This window comes from Cajanus cajan, chromosome 8 (genome assembly GCF_000230855.2).
Source record: "Cajanus cajan strain Asha chromosome 8, NIPB_CcT2T_4, whole genome shotgun sequence".
Lineage (NCBI taxonomy): Eukaryota > Viridiplantae > Streptophyta > Magnoliopsida > Fabales > Fabaceae > Cajanus > Cajanus cajan.
Genome location: NC_138524.1, coordinates 49,934,322 through 49,951,876, shown reverse-complemented (window position 1 = coordinate 49,951,876; position 17,555 = coordinate 49,934,322). Strand labels below are relative to the sequence as shown.

The 17,555-nt window shown below is 36.5% G+C and overlaps 1 protein-coding gene across 1 annotated transcript; it reads right to left on the bottom strand.

Annotated features, from left to right (window-relative positions):
- Positions 1-1,054: 1,054 nt before the first annotated feature.
- LOC109811707 (uncharacterized) lies at positions 1,055-3,368 on the bottom strand. Its single transcript, XM_083061591.1, has 5 exons — positions 3,217-3,368; positions 2,969-3,065; positions 1,578-2,491; positions 1,349-1,460; positions 1,055-1,237 (listed from the first exon to the last, which is right to left on the bottom strand). The coding sequence occupies exons 1-5, from the start codon at positions 3,366-3,368 to the stop codon at positions 1,055-1,057; spliced, it is 1,458 nt and encodes a 485-aa protein (XP_082917717.1).
- Positions 3,369-17,555: the final 14,187 nt, after the last annotated feature.

Genomic DNA, 17,555 nt, shown 5'->3' with positions numbered 1-17,555 from the left:
TACAATATAAAGGAAAAATTAAAAGGATTAAAATGAGCCCAATATTGGGTACCAAAAGCCCAAAGGCCCATGAAGCCCAAAACTAGGCCCAATAAGCCTATGGCCCAAAAATGCTACTCTATGTGGTCCAAAATACAAGACTAAAATATATGGAACCTATACTAACAAAACATAAGAAAAAGATGGCTATAACAAGATAGGCCCATGTAAAGCTCAACTTGGGCCTTCCAAGCCCATCGGGCCCATCGGGCCTTGACTGGCCCAATCCTTCATGTCTAGCCGACTCTTCTTGGCTCCTTCAATGTGTCACCCCTTGCCTTCCTAGGCATGATTCCATCAAGCGTAAAGTGATTTGTACCAGGGTTCGATTTCGACCTTGGCTTAGGATTTCGTACCGAGCTTCGAACTCGGCCTCAGCCTAAGATAAGATAATTCGCAACAAGGTTCAAACTCGACCTCGGGTTCAGGTTTTGTACTAAGGTTCAGACTTGACCTCAGCGTAAGATAAAATAATTTGTGTCAAGGTTCGAACTCGACCTCGAGTTCAAATTTTGTATTAAGGTTCGAACTCGACCTCAGCGTAAGATAAAACAATTCGTTCCAACCTCGGGTTCAGATTTCGTACCGAGGTTCGAACTCGACCTCGGCTTAACATAAAGAGTTTTATAGCAAAACAATGTAAAATTAAGAAGCTATGAACAGAATGAGTCATTTTATTAATGTCGTGGGTGTGCCTCGTTAAAAATCCTCTCAGCCAAAACCCATTTTTCTGTTTCTTGGGAAAAAAGACTGAGTCGGGAAAAGAGTGCACAGCTCATTCGTACAATTTCAACTAAAGTAGAACTTAGATGCGTGGCATTCCAACTTCTCGGGATGGCTTTGCCGCTGAGCTCTTCTGGTCGGTATGCCCCATTTTCTAAGTTTTCTGTGACTCGAAATGGGCCATCCCAGTTAGGGGCGAGCTTCCCTTCTGATGAATCTCTGCGGGCAACTCCTAGTAGTCGCCAACCCTGAAGGAGCGGGGTCAGACTCGCGTGTTGTACCTTCTAGAGGCTCAAAGCTTACAGACCTCTTCATGAATCCAAGCTTCTTCTCTAAGCTCGTCAATTAGGTCAAGGTTGACTTCTACCTCCTGAGCATTTTGCTCACTGTCAAAAACCTGGCGTCGATGAGACGTCTCTCTGACTTCTACTGGGATCATGGCATCGGCCCCAAAGGTTAGCCTGTAAGGCGTTTCCTGCATCATTGACTGGGGGGTGCAATGGTACGCCTAGAAGATGTTGGGGAGCTCATCAACCCATTATCCTTTGGCGCTTCCTAGCCACTTCCTGAGCTCTTGGAGTATCACCTTGTTTGCAGCTTCGGCCTGGCCATTGGTTTGTGGGTGTTCCACCAAGGTTGGGAGGTGTTTGACTCTGAGTTCGTAGAGGAAGTTCTCGAAACTCTGCGCGATGAACTGCCTGCCGTTATTGGTAACAAGGGATTGTGGAATGCCAAACCTGCATACGATGCTCTTCCAGGTGAACTTTTGTATGTTCTCGGTGGTGATTTTGGCGAGTGGGCATGCCTCGATCCACTTGGTGAAGTAGTCGATTGCCACTATGAGGAATTTGAGCTGACCCTTCGCGAGGGGAAATGGCCCGAGGATGTCCATTCCCCACTGGGCAAAAGGCCATGACGACAACATCTGGTGGAGGGTTTCGGGCGATTTCCGATGCGCATTGCCGAACTGCTGGCACTCCTTGCATCTCTGTACGTAGGCTTGGTAGTCCGACTTCAATGTGGGCCAGTAATATCTAGCTCGGAGTACTTGGGTCGCCATCGAGCGTGCTCCTGAGTGCATACCACATATCCCTCGATGGATCTCCTTGATGACATAAGTGGCTTGAGGCTCTGTCAAGCATTTGAGCAATGGGGTGGAGATGCCGCGTTTGAACAATTCATCTCCGACAATGATGAACTTAGCTGACCTTACCCTAATCTTCCGAGCTTCACCTTTATCCTCGGGTAGAATTCCCTCCTTTAGGTAGGTCCAAATACCTGTCATCCATCCTTGGTCCTCGCTGTCACTGGTGTTGACGACCTTGTCATCTAGGCTGGGAGAGTTCAAAGTCTCTTGTATGATGGTCCGATGCTGCCCGAGGCATTTTGTGCTGGCCAGTTTGGACAAGAGGTCGGCTCTGGCATTCTGCTCGCGGGGCACATGGTGGATCGTGAACTCATCGAAGGAGGAGATTTGGTGGGAGGCTACATGAAAGTACCTCTGCAGTAGGGTATCTTTGGTCTGGTATGCCCCACTGAGCTGCTCCACCATGAGCTTTGAGTCGCTGTTACAACTTATTCTCCGCGCTCCGAGGTCGCGAGCCAACCTTAGCCCTGCTAGAAGTGCTTCATATTCTTCTTGGTTGTTGGTCACTTTGAAGCCAAACTTGAGAGATTGCTCTAAGGTGACCTTATTTGGCCCTTCCAAAATAATACCTGCACCACCACCCTTAGAATTGGAGGACCCATCAACATGTAAAGTCCATACCTGTTGTTCGTCGGCCAAAGTTGGAGTTAGTTCGGCCACAAAATCTGCTAGGCATTGAGCTTTCAGGGGGTCGCGACTTTCATATTTGATGCCAAACTCGGACAGCTCTACCGACCATGCTATCATCTGTCCGGCGAGCTCCGGCTTTCTCAGGATTTGCTTGATCGGGTAGTCAGTTTTAACGACCACCTGGTGACTTTGAAAATAAGGTCAGAGGCGCCGAGCTGTAGTGACAAGTGCTAGTGAAAGCTTCTCAATCATCTGATACCGTTTTTCCATGTCTTGAAGGACTCGGCTAATGAAGTAGATCGGTGTTTGCACCTTCTGGTGCTCTTGTACTATGACTGTGCTGATTGCGCCTTCTGCCATGGCCAGGTAGAGGAGGAGGTCGGTGCGGTGATCCGACCTCTAGAGGATTGGTGGAGTCGTGAGAAAGACTTTGAAGCTCTTGAAAGCCTCTTCGCACCGGTCCGTCCACTCGAAGTTCTTCGGCTTTCGCAGCAGGGTGAAGATGAGCCTTGCTTTCTCCGCCAACCTAGGGATAAAATATGAAAGGGAAACCAACCTTTTTGCCAGGCGTTGGACGTCTTTCACAGTGTGAGGGATCTGTATCTGGATAATGGCTTTGCATTTTTCCAGGTTGGCTTCAATGCCCCTGCTGGTGATCATGAAACCAAGGAATTTACCTTCCTGGATGCCAAAGACACACTTCTCTGATCTGACTGAACACCTCGGCCAGGTCGGTAGCATGACCTTCAGCTGAAGTGGTTTTGACCACCATGTCGTTGATGTAGACCTCCATGTTCCAGCCGATCTGCTGGCGAAAGACTTTGTCCATCAACCTCTGTAAGTGGCTCCCGCGTTTTTGAGGACGAATGGCATCACGCAATAGCAAAAGTTGGCATGGTCAGTGATGAACGACGTGTGCACCTCGTCTGGTGGGTACATCATGATCTGGTTGTACCTTGAGTAAGCATCCAGAAAGCTAAGTAAGGCGTGCCCGGATGCTCCGTCAACCAGTCTGTCAATGCTTGGTAGAGGGTATGAGTCCTTGGGACACGCTTTGTTCAGGTCGGTGTAGTTGACGCACATGCGCCACTTCCCCGAGCTCTTCTTCACCAGTACTACATTTTCCAGCCACGTGGTGTATCTGACTTCGCGTATGAAGCCCGCGTTTAGTAGTTTTTGTGTCTCGGTGATGATGGCTTCTCGTCTCTCACCATCGACCTTTCGCTTCCTCTAGGCCATTGGTTTTGCCTCCTTGTGGATTACCAACCTATGACAGCTAAAGTTAGCATCTATACCTGGCATGTTGGCACTGGACCATGCAAAGAGGTTGACATTCTTGGCGATTTCAGCTTCGATTTGTTGCTGTAGCTCTAGGTTGAGCTGTCGGCTTATCCTTGTACACTATTCAGGGAGTTTTCCAATCTGAAGGTCATCGAGCTCGTCGATGGGACTCAGCCGTTCGTCATGAGATTCCGACCTAGGATCCAGGTCAGTGATGCCAACTTGGGTTATGTGAGCCACGGTAGGTGGGTCACCTTTGTGGCGGTCCTCGGTTGGCGAGACCTTCAAGCTTTCCGCATAGCACTGCCGGGCTATCTTCTGGTTTGCTCTGACAGAAATGATCTTGCCACCACTCCTTGGGAATTTCATCGTGAGGTGCAGGGTAGACTCCACTGCTCCGAGTTGGTTCAACGTCGGCCTTCCAATGATTATGGTGTAGGATGTGTTGGCTTCGACGAGGAGGTAGCGGACCATGATTCTCCTTGAATCAGGAGAGGTTCCGAAAGTTGTCAATAGATCCACGTACCCTCGAGTGTGAACTCGTTCCCCTACAAAACTGACTAGAGGTTTTGTGTGAGGTTGGATAAGGGAGTGGGGAATATCTAACCTTAGGAACGTCGGCCAGTACTGAACGTCAGTCGAGCTTCCTTGGTCGATCAGCGTCTTATGGACCTCCCAATTGGTGACCTCCACAGCGATGACCATTGGATCATCTTGGTTTGGACAGACGCCAGTGTAGTCGTCGTTGGTGAAGGTGATCGGTGGTGTGCTGTGGTGCAGGGTCGAGGTAGCGGAGTGAACATTGTTGATGTTGCGCAAGTGTCTTTTTCGCGTCGAGCTGCTAGAGCCTCCCCCTGCGAAACCACCTGCAATTATGTTGATGACTCCCTGCAAAGGAGCTGACTCTGTTTCCTGGCTTACCTCGGCCTGCACCGCACCACCAGCGTTTTGCTTAGAACCAGAGGGTTGGTCCGTGTGAGTTCCCGAACCTCAACCTTTGCCTCGTCCTCGTACGTTGTAGCCTCCATTGTGACCCTGCTGCCATTGGACGTATTGTCCGAGGTGTCCCCCCTAGACGAGCTCCTCTATGCGATCTCTAAGTGTGCAGCATTCCTCGGTTGTGTGACCATAGTTTCTATGGTATCGGCAGTGCTTGGATTTGTCCGCGTTGTTGGGACTGTGTCTAGGTGGTGGCAAAGTGAGCAGGTTACTGTTGCTGGCCTCCTCCAAGATGTGAACACGGGGTACATTCAGGGGGGTGTAGAAGTCGTATCTCCCCCCATTGCTTGCCCTGGCAACTTTCTTGAACTGGCTGTTGTTGGTGACCTTAACCTTGTCTTTGTGATCGTGGTCTGACTTTGCTTGTGATTTTCCATGAACCTGGTCACGAAAAGCAGAGTGCTCTTCCATCTGGATGTAGCCTGCAGCTCGGGCACGGAGCTCGTCCATGTCTAGAGGAGGTCGCCGACACAGGCTATCGACGGATGGTCCTGGCTTGAGCGTCATGAGCATGGTGTGTAGGGCGACCTCGAGATTCAAGTTTCAGATTTTAACCGAGATGCTGGCAAAGCACTCCATGAACGTCCTCAATGGTTCTTCATCGGCCTGTCTGAGACTGGCCAGGGCGGTTGATGTAATGTGGTGAGGTCGACTCGTTGCATACTGTGCCGTAAATTGCCTCACCAGAGTGTCGAAGTTGTCAATTGATCCTGCTGGCAGTTGGGTATACCAGGCGAGTGTTGCTCCCTTGAGCGAGGTCGGAAAAACCCTACACAGAATAGCATCCTCATTAGTGTATAGGTTTACCTGTGTAACGTATAGATCGATGTGCTCGTCCAGGTCAGCAGTGCCGTCATAACGGTCAATGTTGAGAGGCTTCCATCCGAAAGGAAGGGGTGTCTCCATGATGTCGTCGACAAAGGGATGGCGACAGATGCTTGCCCTATTCCCTGGGGCTTGGGCAGGCGCATTGCTGACTTCATGGTCTGACCTCGCCATCGGCATGTGTGACCGATGTGCAGTGGACCTATGGGTAGGTGCTTTAGGCGCAGTTCGTGGCTGGGAAACTGAGTGCCCCTCTTCCTCGTTCTGATTACTCGGTTGAGGGGGTTGATCAGAAGGGCGACAAGGAAGCTGGGCACGAATGCGCTCATTCTCAGCACGCAGCGCTGCTAGGTCGGTTTCGTGCTGGGCACGAATCTTATCCAGGTCGGCAGCGTGTTGCTGCTGCATTTGGTTGACCTGTTCGATCAGTCTTCTCAGTGCTGCTTCACTGTCCATGCTGGTTGTGCGATCTAGGTTGTCTGTTGCTCGTCTACTATGGCTTCGGGTGAAAACCATAAGCATGGCCAATAAGAGCTGTCTTGATCGGTCCCACGGTGGGCGCCAAATGTTCTAATCGGAGATCGGTCGTAGGGACGATCTGCTGGGCAAAATTGGTGAGCCTCCTTCGCTAGGTATGGTTGTTGTTCCAAGTGGGGGTGGTACCTGCAAAAGAGACTCCGATGCTAAAGTTAGTGTTTGTGGATGTATGGGTCTTGTATAAGTAATGCACGTACCTTTGTGTGAATTAGGGTTTCATTAGGCCTTGGGCCTTAGATCGGTTATGACCTATTTAGATAACAGACCTCGTCTTGGCCGATGTCACCAAGCGCGTGTCCGAGGTCAATTTAGGCTGTGATGCCGAGCTAGACCTCGACTTCGCAGTACGGATAGTACATTATGTAATCATGTTTTTCATATTATGAATTTGATAGAATATTTGTATTTTTATGATTGTGAAATTTATTTAAACACAATTGATTTTAAAGAAAAATAATATATATATATATATATATATATTATAATGGTCTAGAAAACATTGTCAAATAAAGACATTTTAATATTTTTTTTCTCACCAAAAGTGGGAAAATGATGAAAAAAATTAAAATGAAAGAATAAATTTTCTCACTAGAAGTGAGAAAATAATATGAAAAGTGTACAATAAAATAAATTTCACCAGAAGTGGAAATTTTTTTTTTTGATATAGATATATTGTATTGTGTTTGATCCTTTGATATAAATGAGGTCACCACCGAAAGTGGAATAATTTTGTCAATGTCATAATTATAATGTTGAATGATATTTGAGACACTTATAAATATTATGACTAATGAAGCATGTCCTTAAGCTTATTTAGGTTTTGTGTGATTTCTTGAAAGAATTGAGTTTTCCTACATTTTTATTTGGATATTGTTCATGATTAAATTGATTGAAATAATCAACGTATCATGTAATTGAACTCATGTGTTACGTCATTGAATTTTAAAAAGAGTTTAATTTCAAATCCTATTGATAGAATTTATATTATTTGTTTTCATAATGATATGCGTCTATTATTTTAATTGATGGAGATATTATTACGTTATAATTTGATTGTGATTTGTACAAAAATAATAGAATTTAATGAAATTATGATCAATGTTTATTCCCTTATTTTTTGATACAACATTTATAAGGAGAATAATTTCCCTAATTTTTAGCATTATCTTTTTTCTCCTTAAAGTCAACCCAGCAATGATATAAATATATTTTTATTAGATGATTTTTTTAATAAGTATAATGAGAAAGACTCACTTGTTCTTTTTTAAAAAGAAAGATATAAACAAGTTATGATTTTTTTTCTTCAAATGAATATATGATTGTGTTGTATCATTCATTTTCTAAAATGATAAAACAAAGTGTTAGTGAGATATGTTTTTAATATTTTTTTTGTATGAAACATTTATTTGTAGATAATATACATGAGATGATATAAAAAAAATTAGTGTAGATTTTGATATTAAATTGATGTCTAAAGATACATAACAAGAATGTCATTTTTATAATGATTTTTCAATTTGAAAAATATATTATATTTTTCATACATCTATTTTGCTCCAGAAGTAGCAATATTTTTCTTTATAAAAAAAAGGATTTAAAAATATCCTTAGTTGGTTTATTGTTTCTTGAAGACAAAAACAAAATATGAGATTTTTTTATGCAAGATACCATTTTAACTAGCATTATTTCATTCCCTGAAGTGAATGTTCTAATGTGTTAATTTTTATCTTCTCGTATTCAATAATGCGAGAAATTAATGTTATATGATACTACAATTATAATTGAAGGCTCCGGAAAAGCTAATATATTGTTACCGGGAGGAACGAAGTTGCATATTAAAAATGCATTATATTCTTTTAAGTCTTATAGAAACTTATTAAGTCTCAAGGATATTCGTTTAAATGGGTTTCATATTGAAACAAACAATGAAAGAAATGTAGAATATCTTTATATCACGAAACTCCACTTGAATAAAAAAGAAGTATTGAAAAAAAATTATTTGTTTTTTTATGGACTGTATTGCACGTATATTAATACAGTTGAAACACATACTAATGTAAATCAAAAGTTTACAAATCAAAATAAATTTGAGGTTTGGCATGACCGGTTGGGTCACCCTGAGACTATCATGATGCGAAAAATAATTAAAAATTCATGTGGACATTTATTGAAGAGTCAGGAGATTCTTCAATCAAATATTTTCTCATGTACTGCTTGTTCCCAAGGGAAGTTAATAATTAGAGCATCACCTACAAAAATTGAGAACGAATCTATCTTATTTTTAGAACGGATACAAGGTGATATTTGTGGACCAATACACCCTCATGTGGACCATTTAAATATTTTATGGTTTTAATTGATGCATCAACAAGATGGTCATATGTTTGTTTATTATCAACCCGTAACCAGGCGTTTGCGAGATTATTAGCTCAACTAATTAGATTAAGAGCTCATTTTTCTGACTATCCAAATAAGAAAATTCTTTTGGATAATGTTGGTGAATTCACATCTCATGCTTTTAATGAGTTGATTTTCCCAACATTAGGGGGAGAACACAAATCGCTAGAAAAAGATATTAGTTAAAATGAATTATCACTATCTCATCTTGATCCTTGTAAAATAATGTGAACCAGAAGTTCAAAAGATAATTCATTTGCAAAATATAGCCAACCAATTACCAAATGTATTCAAAAATCCAAAAAGGGTGACTAAGTCATATGTATCAACGACTAATGCTCCAGTAAGAGTCGAAGTCCCTGTTGGACAATCTAATATTGCAAACGAGTCACAAATACCCTTGAAGCGTGGTAGACCAATTGGTTCCAAGGATAAGAATCCTCAAATAAAAAAGGGAGTTAAAGAGCAAAATGACCAAATTGAGGATGTAAAAACTCAAAAAGATTCCTCTAACATAACTAATATTTCAATTCCAGAAGAAAGTCAGGTACTTGAAATTATTGAAAATGAAGAGATCTCAATAAATTATGTCATGAATGGAATACGATGGAATTGAAACAATGTCAATATTGATGACATGTTTGCATATAATATAGTGCTAAATGAAATAAATAATATTAAGGATCAAAAACCAAAGTCTATCAACGATTGTCAAAGAATACTCACTACTAGCCAGAAGTGGCTGAGAAGAAAATACTAGCATTGGTAAGTGAAGCCGACGGTTCAGGAGTGGTCGAGAATACTTCGAGAACCAGAAGTGATTTAAGAATATTAGCGTTGGTGAGTGAAGCCGACAGGCCAGGAGTGGTCGAGAATACTTGGAGAACCAGAAGTGGTTTAAGAATACTAGCGTTGGTGAGTGAAGCTGACGGGCCAGGAGTGGCCGAGAATATCCAGGGCCAGAAGTGGTCGATAATACTTTTGTATTGAATTACATATCTAATGGAACCCTTCAATTGAAGGAGACTGGACGTAGCTCAGATTGAGCAAACAGTATAAAAAGATTGCATCCTTTTATTTACTTAGATGCAAATCTTCCTTACTGATTAAACATTTGTGAAAGACTTCGTCCAGTATTTATATCTCTTTAAAATAACTTTTAGACGAAGACGCAAACTTTGCTTGACAAACTTATTACACTAAAAGTTTCATCTGATACTTATCCTTAAACGAAACTATCTTGAAAAAGAAAATGTAAGAACTTCAATTAATATTTTTACGAGACATTTTCCCTAGTGGACGATAAACTCTTCAAACACATTGATCTTATTTTAAGCAAACTCTGCACAACCATCTGATATTCAAAAGTGCAGTGGACGAAGAAGTACTACTTTTGCGAAAATGTTTTTAAAATAACTTTTTTCACACACACATATTCAACTCCCCCTCCTTCTATGTGTCTTTCCGCTAACTTCAAGTTAATTAATGAGTTAATTATTGAGTCAATTATTGAAGCCCCCTCTTGAAGATCTTTATGAAGACTGAAGAAGTTTTAGTTTTAATGATGATAGCATTAGATTCGCTTAGATTTATTTAGTTTGCTTCATTCATTTTTATATTTCATGGCCTACGTTGAAAAGGATAATGTATATCTTGTTATTAGACATAGGCTTGGATGTGTTTGCTTATTGTGATGAATTAATTTCAAAATTACATCTTGTTTTAGAAAATATAAAACTTATATTTCAACTTAATGTTTCTCATTTCATGTGAAAACATAATGTAAGAGATTACAATGTGTTTTGACATAAATTGGAACTTGGTTCATTCAAAAAAAAATTCATGATTAAGTCACGTAATAGATTACCATGTGAGGTAATAGATTACTGAAACTTAGTTTTGAAGTGGAATTCAACATCCTTTTTGTGATAATCGATTACCTATTCATGTAGTTGATTACCATGGTGAGTTTTGAGTGAAAAAAGTTTAAAAAAAGTATCAAGATAATCTATTACCAACTTTAGTAATCGATTACCTCTGTTCTTGTTTCTCAGATTTCAATTCTCATTAAAAATTGGTAATAGATTACCTGATATTGGTAATAGATTACTACTGTTAAGAGTTTTTAATGTTGAAATCTTATTTGCTCTATAAATATAACTCTTTTTGAAAACTTAAAAGAAGGATGACATATTTGATTAGAAAAATCAAAGAGTCATATATAGAAAATTATTTAGAAGAATTTGAAAATCATTTTTTTTAAAGAAGATCAAATATTTTAAGAAAAATTCAAGAGCAAAGAAACTCAAGAAAGATGTTATCTTGAAAGAAGTTCAAGAAATTCAAAAATGTTGAACAATTCATTGTGAAAGATCAATCTGCACTACAGGTGTATGTTTTCTGATCTTGTAACTCTTGTTCGTATAGCTGGGTATGCTATGGTATGTGACTCTTTCAAATAAGGGTATCTCATGAAATAGTGAAAGAGAAATCTTGAGATAGGTTTTCCCAAGTGGATTCTTGAGGTGCAAAGAATTCTAGATTGTATAATCTTGTGGGATCAAGATTAGTTGATTGTGTTTTTTGATTATAATATTGTTTGTACATGGTGTTTGTAAAGAATATTATAGTAAAAAGACTGGATTTAGCGGGGAGCTAAGTCTAAAACTGGATGTAGGCCTTTGTATGGCTGAACTAGTATATATCATTTTGCAATTTCTCTCTCTACCTTCATATCTTGTTATATAATTCATATTGAATTTGATAAAAAAGAATTTCAAGATTATAAAAGAAAAATTTTCTTGAATATTATAGATTGTTGATTTGTGAAATCTGGTATTATATATGCAATCTGGTAACAAAGTGAAGGAAGGTAATTATTAAAATCAATTTGGATTACAACTTTTATTTTGCTGGGTTATAATTTTGATATACTTTTATATCTTGTTTGGTTTGTAATCTGAATGTGTTTAGTAATAAGTTGTATACGAAAGAAAAAAAATTAGCAACAAAGCAAGAGAGACCATTAGAATCCGCGTAAGTGAAAAATCTATTCAATCCCCTCTTCTAGATTCGTGTTCTACCTGGGACCAAAAGTTCGTATGTATTATATTATTATTTGTTATCTGTATAATATTTTTTATTATTTTAATTATTAACATGATTATTTTTCTTTTTACAGACCTGTGGCTAGCATAGGTGATATTCCTCCTCCTCCTCCTCCTCCTCCTCCTCCTCCTCCTCCTCCTCCTCCTCCTAACGTTCGTAAGATATTAAGTTATTACTTGTTTTGTGTATAATATTTGTTGTTATTTGTGTATATTGGCTAGAAATTTTTATTTTAGTTTTATTTGGTGCATATATATTTGTGTACATTATTTTAGTTTTATTTTGGATGTGTACGTTGTTATTAATTAATGACAATTATTATTTACTTTAGCTTTATAGTTAACTTTCTTGCATTGCTATGATGTTTAATTTATACATTATTTCAATTTAAATTATAGATCTTGTATATTATATAAGTTAGTATTGAATTGAATAATAATATGTTGATTTGATTTACCTTAAATATACTGGAATATGATGACTTCAGTGATGTTATTTAAAAATTAACTTTTAGAAAAATAATTAATTAATACCAACTAATTAAGATGAGTGACACAATTTTAGAAAATAAAATAAAAAAATATTATTAATAAAAATAAGTTTAATGTTTGTAACTACATCTTATTTTTTCAATAAGTGTTGGAATTGTTATAATTATTGTTATTAGTAATAAAAATATTAGTATTGTTCTTTTTCTTTTTATGGTTTAATGGTCATGTTAATGTAAAATAGTATTATACCTTCAATCAATCATAAATTATTATTGGTATGACTTTAAATGTAATTATATTGTAAAAGTTAATTATTTAATCATACACAATAATATACTATTGATTGAGGACTTATACTTAAAATAGATAATATTAATATTATACAAATGCATAGATATGTGTGTTTAAATTTCCAATTTATAAATGAGAACTTTGTGTGTATTTATAAATCCATATTTTTTTATCCTTTTGTCATAATGAGGTAGGATATTGATTCTATCCTGTATTTTTTCTCTTCTTTTATTAATTCATTATTATCATGGTTTTGGCTATTACTTTCATCCATCTAAATCCAAGGATTACTAAGTATCACACCTATTAGAAATTTTGCTTCACCAAATTCACCTTATAATTGTTCATATATTTCATAATTGTTTTCTTGCACACACAATTTTACGTGGACCAACAAAGAAATTAAGGCCCAACACTCAGAACCAAAAACTGCATGGCGTGTATAGTTTATAATCCAACCGTTAAAATTAATAAAAGAGCACACACACCAGCTTTGTTGAACAAGTGCAAGCTTTCACACATATCCATTCGGTACATCCATACACAAAACAGTAACAACATCGTGATGAACACATGAAACTATAAGATACAGAACCGAAAGTTTAAAGCACACACACATGTTTTACATAGATTCAAACTCCCAACTTTTCTTTTAATCATACATGCTCATATGGCACGACGATTCATACATTATATTAGCTAGCCAAGGTTTAAAATTACGATTATGGTTGCAGCATATTGCGGGTCGGTTGTGGAAGCTCTTGCAAGTTGAAACCTTATTTAACGCAATTAAAAACCCTTGACTATTATTGAACAAACACTCACTTAGTTGGTAGTTGGGATTATTGGTGGCTTCTTTCGATCATGTCTATGGTTGTTTGGTTCCACCACCACTACCTTGTCCAGGATTCTTGCTTTTGTGTTGCTCCTTCAAGGGTAACTCCTCAGGTGGTGGTCTACGTTTACGTGGCGGTTTGGGCCGGACCTCATCAAGGTGTGGGTTACTGTGTTGTTGTTGGTGGTGGGATGGAGGAATAGGCTTATTATGTATTGGATTGTGGTTTGAGAGATTCGCAAGGGAGGTTACAGCCAAAAGCAATGTTACCAACAACACTAGCATGTATTTGGGACTCATTTTCACTATTATAACTTTGCTCTCACGATTTATGATGGTGCACAAACTACAGCAGAGTAGTACCCTTTTATAATGGTTACATTCATTCAATTATTCATTGTCGATCGTCATCATGACACTTGCCTCATAGGTAAGCTTAAATCCAATTCACCATATATCCATCCTTTGCTTTCATACAATGTATGATTATTGCAGTCCCAACCACATGAAAAACATGTAAGGGTAAACTAGAGTAAAATGAAACAATATACATACAACACAAGAACATCACATCATCAACTCATCTTTAACAACACAACAATAGGACATCACAATGTACATAACAAATCAACACAACAATATAAGTTCAACACTACAACACATATTTCATCACAAATCAACACAATATATGAACAATATACAATCAACTCAACACATTGTATGCTCAATACAACTATATGCATCGTCACATATTTTAACTAGAAGATCTCCTACAACACAAGATGAACAATTTAAATAGCTTGACCTTATCGAACCAACAAAACTAACAACATAGGATGATCTTTTCGGGCTTGCTAGATCAACAACAAATTTGATATAAATCCACAACACAACAACTCAGTTTCTCAAATGTTGTCACTTAAACAAGAAAGTATAGTACTAGCTACTATCAGGGTAGGATAGCTAGGTATGGGTCAACCATGACATTAGCTAGCTTAACTAAGCTTCCTTTAGGATTAGCCCATCGACTATCCTCCAAATACTACACCCTTTCGATACTCGGTTAGAAACTAAGTTCCCGACTTCATACTTTACTTGGTTGGTCATTTGTTATCGGTATAGCTCGATCAATCTCCTATACTGTAGTCACTTCATACATGTGTGTACGACCTTGCTCACACACGGTACTAACAAAATCTTAAAAATGAAACAATACAATATTCACTTCAAGGGTCAACTTTCGAAGAAAGATTTTCAACAAAATGGGCTCTTAGAATATCATAACACAATATTCATACAATGGAATATGTAACTTTCGAAAACCTGTCAGCTCAACAATACGACAATTCTCTATGGATCCAACAAAACAACAAAATCAACACACAACCTTACATCCCACAACTCAGTCATCACAACTCATATTCAACTTTATAATCAACAACACATCATATCTATTCAACATAAATGCACAATCAACCTACAACTCAGTCAACACACAACTTACAACTAACATCTACTTCTTAACTAACAACTCCCTGCATAATCATCACATACTACTAAAGTCAACAAGTACTCAACACTTCATCAATTAAAACATCACATCTTCTTTAGTTAAAACTATTTAATTAGATACTATAAAATTGTGGATGAACTTAATTATATAATCAGAAAAACTTACAGAATTTGATGACATCTAATTTCTTATCAATTTAAATAAATAATGAAAATATACGCCTTTGCCCTCAAATAAGATTTTTAATTAGTCACACGCACACTAAACAAATATGCCGTACAGTGAATTTGACGACTTCTAATTTCTTATCAATTTAAATAAAAAACGAAAATATACGCCGTTGCCCTCAAATAAGATTTTTAATTAGTTCGCACGCACAGTAAACAATATGCCGTACAGTTTTTAGTAATTAATACTAAATGCAACTTTAACTTACTTCGTTTTCCATATTGGAATCCACGTATCATTTGGCTTTTAGTATTTTTATTATTTCATTTATCTCTTAACTTTATTTCTTTCATGTTACTGGTCTTATGTCTTTTTATACTATAATATTTTAAATTATCTAGCTACTTTATTCTAAAGTAATTTCCACACCTACCCAAACACACAGTCATCTTTGCTTCTTTTTTACCAGACAATTCCCACGTAACATTACTTCCATTTGTTCTTCTATTTATTTTTATCTGCTAATTCCTTTTCTACTTTCATATCTACTTTTCTTTTCCTTCTTTTTTTTCCTGTTTCTGATTGCTTTTATAATTACTTGAAGTTGAATTACTCTTTTATAATCTTTTAATTTTAAAACATTGTTATATTGTTTTTTTTTCGTGTAACAAAAAATATTATATTTTTTTGTCTAACTTAAAATTTATTAAAAATATTTGTAAGTTTCACTTATTATTCATTGATCCTCATTTATGATTTTGTAATCTTATCTTATAATAAAGTGAATATTTTTTTATTAAGTACTCTACGCAATAACTATCTTTTAAAAGATGACTTAAGCGAATAATTTATTTATTGTTATGAATAATAAGTAGTGGTTTAATTAGTAAATGTCAATATTCATTATCAATTATTACCATTTTATACTTCCGTTTTGTATTATTCTCTTTATTGTGTAATTGTTCAGTGACCATATGTACTTATAAATAAGTTAACCTCTTCCAAAGATAATACACAAGTCAGGTTTTATTCTCCATCTCATATTGTTTTCTTTGTTCTCTCTATTTTACTTTCTTTTATAACACGTTATCCGCACGATAGTCTTTCCGCTATTAGTGTTGTAACTATAAGACAAAGTTGTGAAGAATTTTCTTGAAGAAGGTCATATTTTCAACACAAATATTTCAAGGTTAGCTATTCATTTTCCATAATAAGAATTTTATCAAATATTTGTATTGTTTATTTTGATATGTATTAAAATAGTCTTGAAGACACTATGGTAGTCCTGAAGACACTATTAAATAAAAAAAATTATACATCCTTGAAATGTGTCTAGAAGATGCTATCAAAAGATAATATTCAATCTCTTTTAATTTATTATTTTTTTCTCACCAGAAGTGAGAAATATCGATATTTCATTGACGTAATATATTTTGTCATTATTATGCAATCATGTTTTTCACATTATGAATTTGATAGAATATTTGTATTTTTATGATTGTAAAATTTATTTAAATACAATTGATTTTAAAGACAAAATAATATATATATATATATATATATATATATATATTTATAATGGTCTAGAAGACATTGTCAAATAAAGACATTTTAATTTTTTTTCTCACGAAAAGTGGGAAAATGATGAAAAAAATGAAAATGAAAGAATAAATTTTCTCACTAGAAGTGAGAAAATAATATGAAAAGTGTACAATAAAATAAATTTCACCATAAGTGGAATTTTTTTTTTATATATAGATATATTATATTGTGTTTGATCCTTTGATATAAATGAGGTCACCACCGGAAGTGGAATAATTTTGTCAATGTCATAATTATAATGTTGAATGATATTTGAGACACTTATAAATATTATGATTTCTTGAAAGAATTGAGTTTTCCTACATTTTTATTTGGATATTGTTCATGATTAAATTGATTGAAATAATCAACTTATCATGTAATTGAACTCATATGTTACGTCATTGAATTTTAAAAAGAGTTTAATTTCAAATCCTATTGATAGAATTAATATTATTTGTTTTCATAATGTGGAAGAAAATATGCACAAATGTTTTGATGATGCCAAAGTGATAATAAAGCATTGAAGAAGAATCAAGGTTGAGCTAAAGCAAGTTGATGCAAGAACAAGATCTCAATTGGTACATAGATAAGTCTTGTCAACTTAGCTAAGTATGTAAAAGAATCTTTTGAAATTGCAAGTTGCTTGGCCTTGAGAATAAGTTTTCAAAAATCTCAAATTAATCTCTTTAAATTTAAACAAGTTTTAAATCTGTTGAAAGTAAGTAAAAATGTTTTCAAAAGATTTAACAAAAGCTTTAAAGAATAGTTCAAATCATTTCTTAAAAGAGATTTGTGAAAGAAATTATTGAGATAAAGTTTTCTACATAAAAGTTTTTGAAATAATAAAAATATGTTCTGGTAATCCATTACCAGACCTTGTAATCCATTACCAGAACAGGAAATTTCAAAGTTCAAATTCTGAATACAAAATGTGTTCTGGTAATCGATTACCAGACCCTTGTAATCGATTACCAGAAGATAAAACTT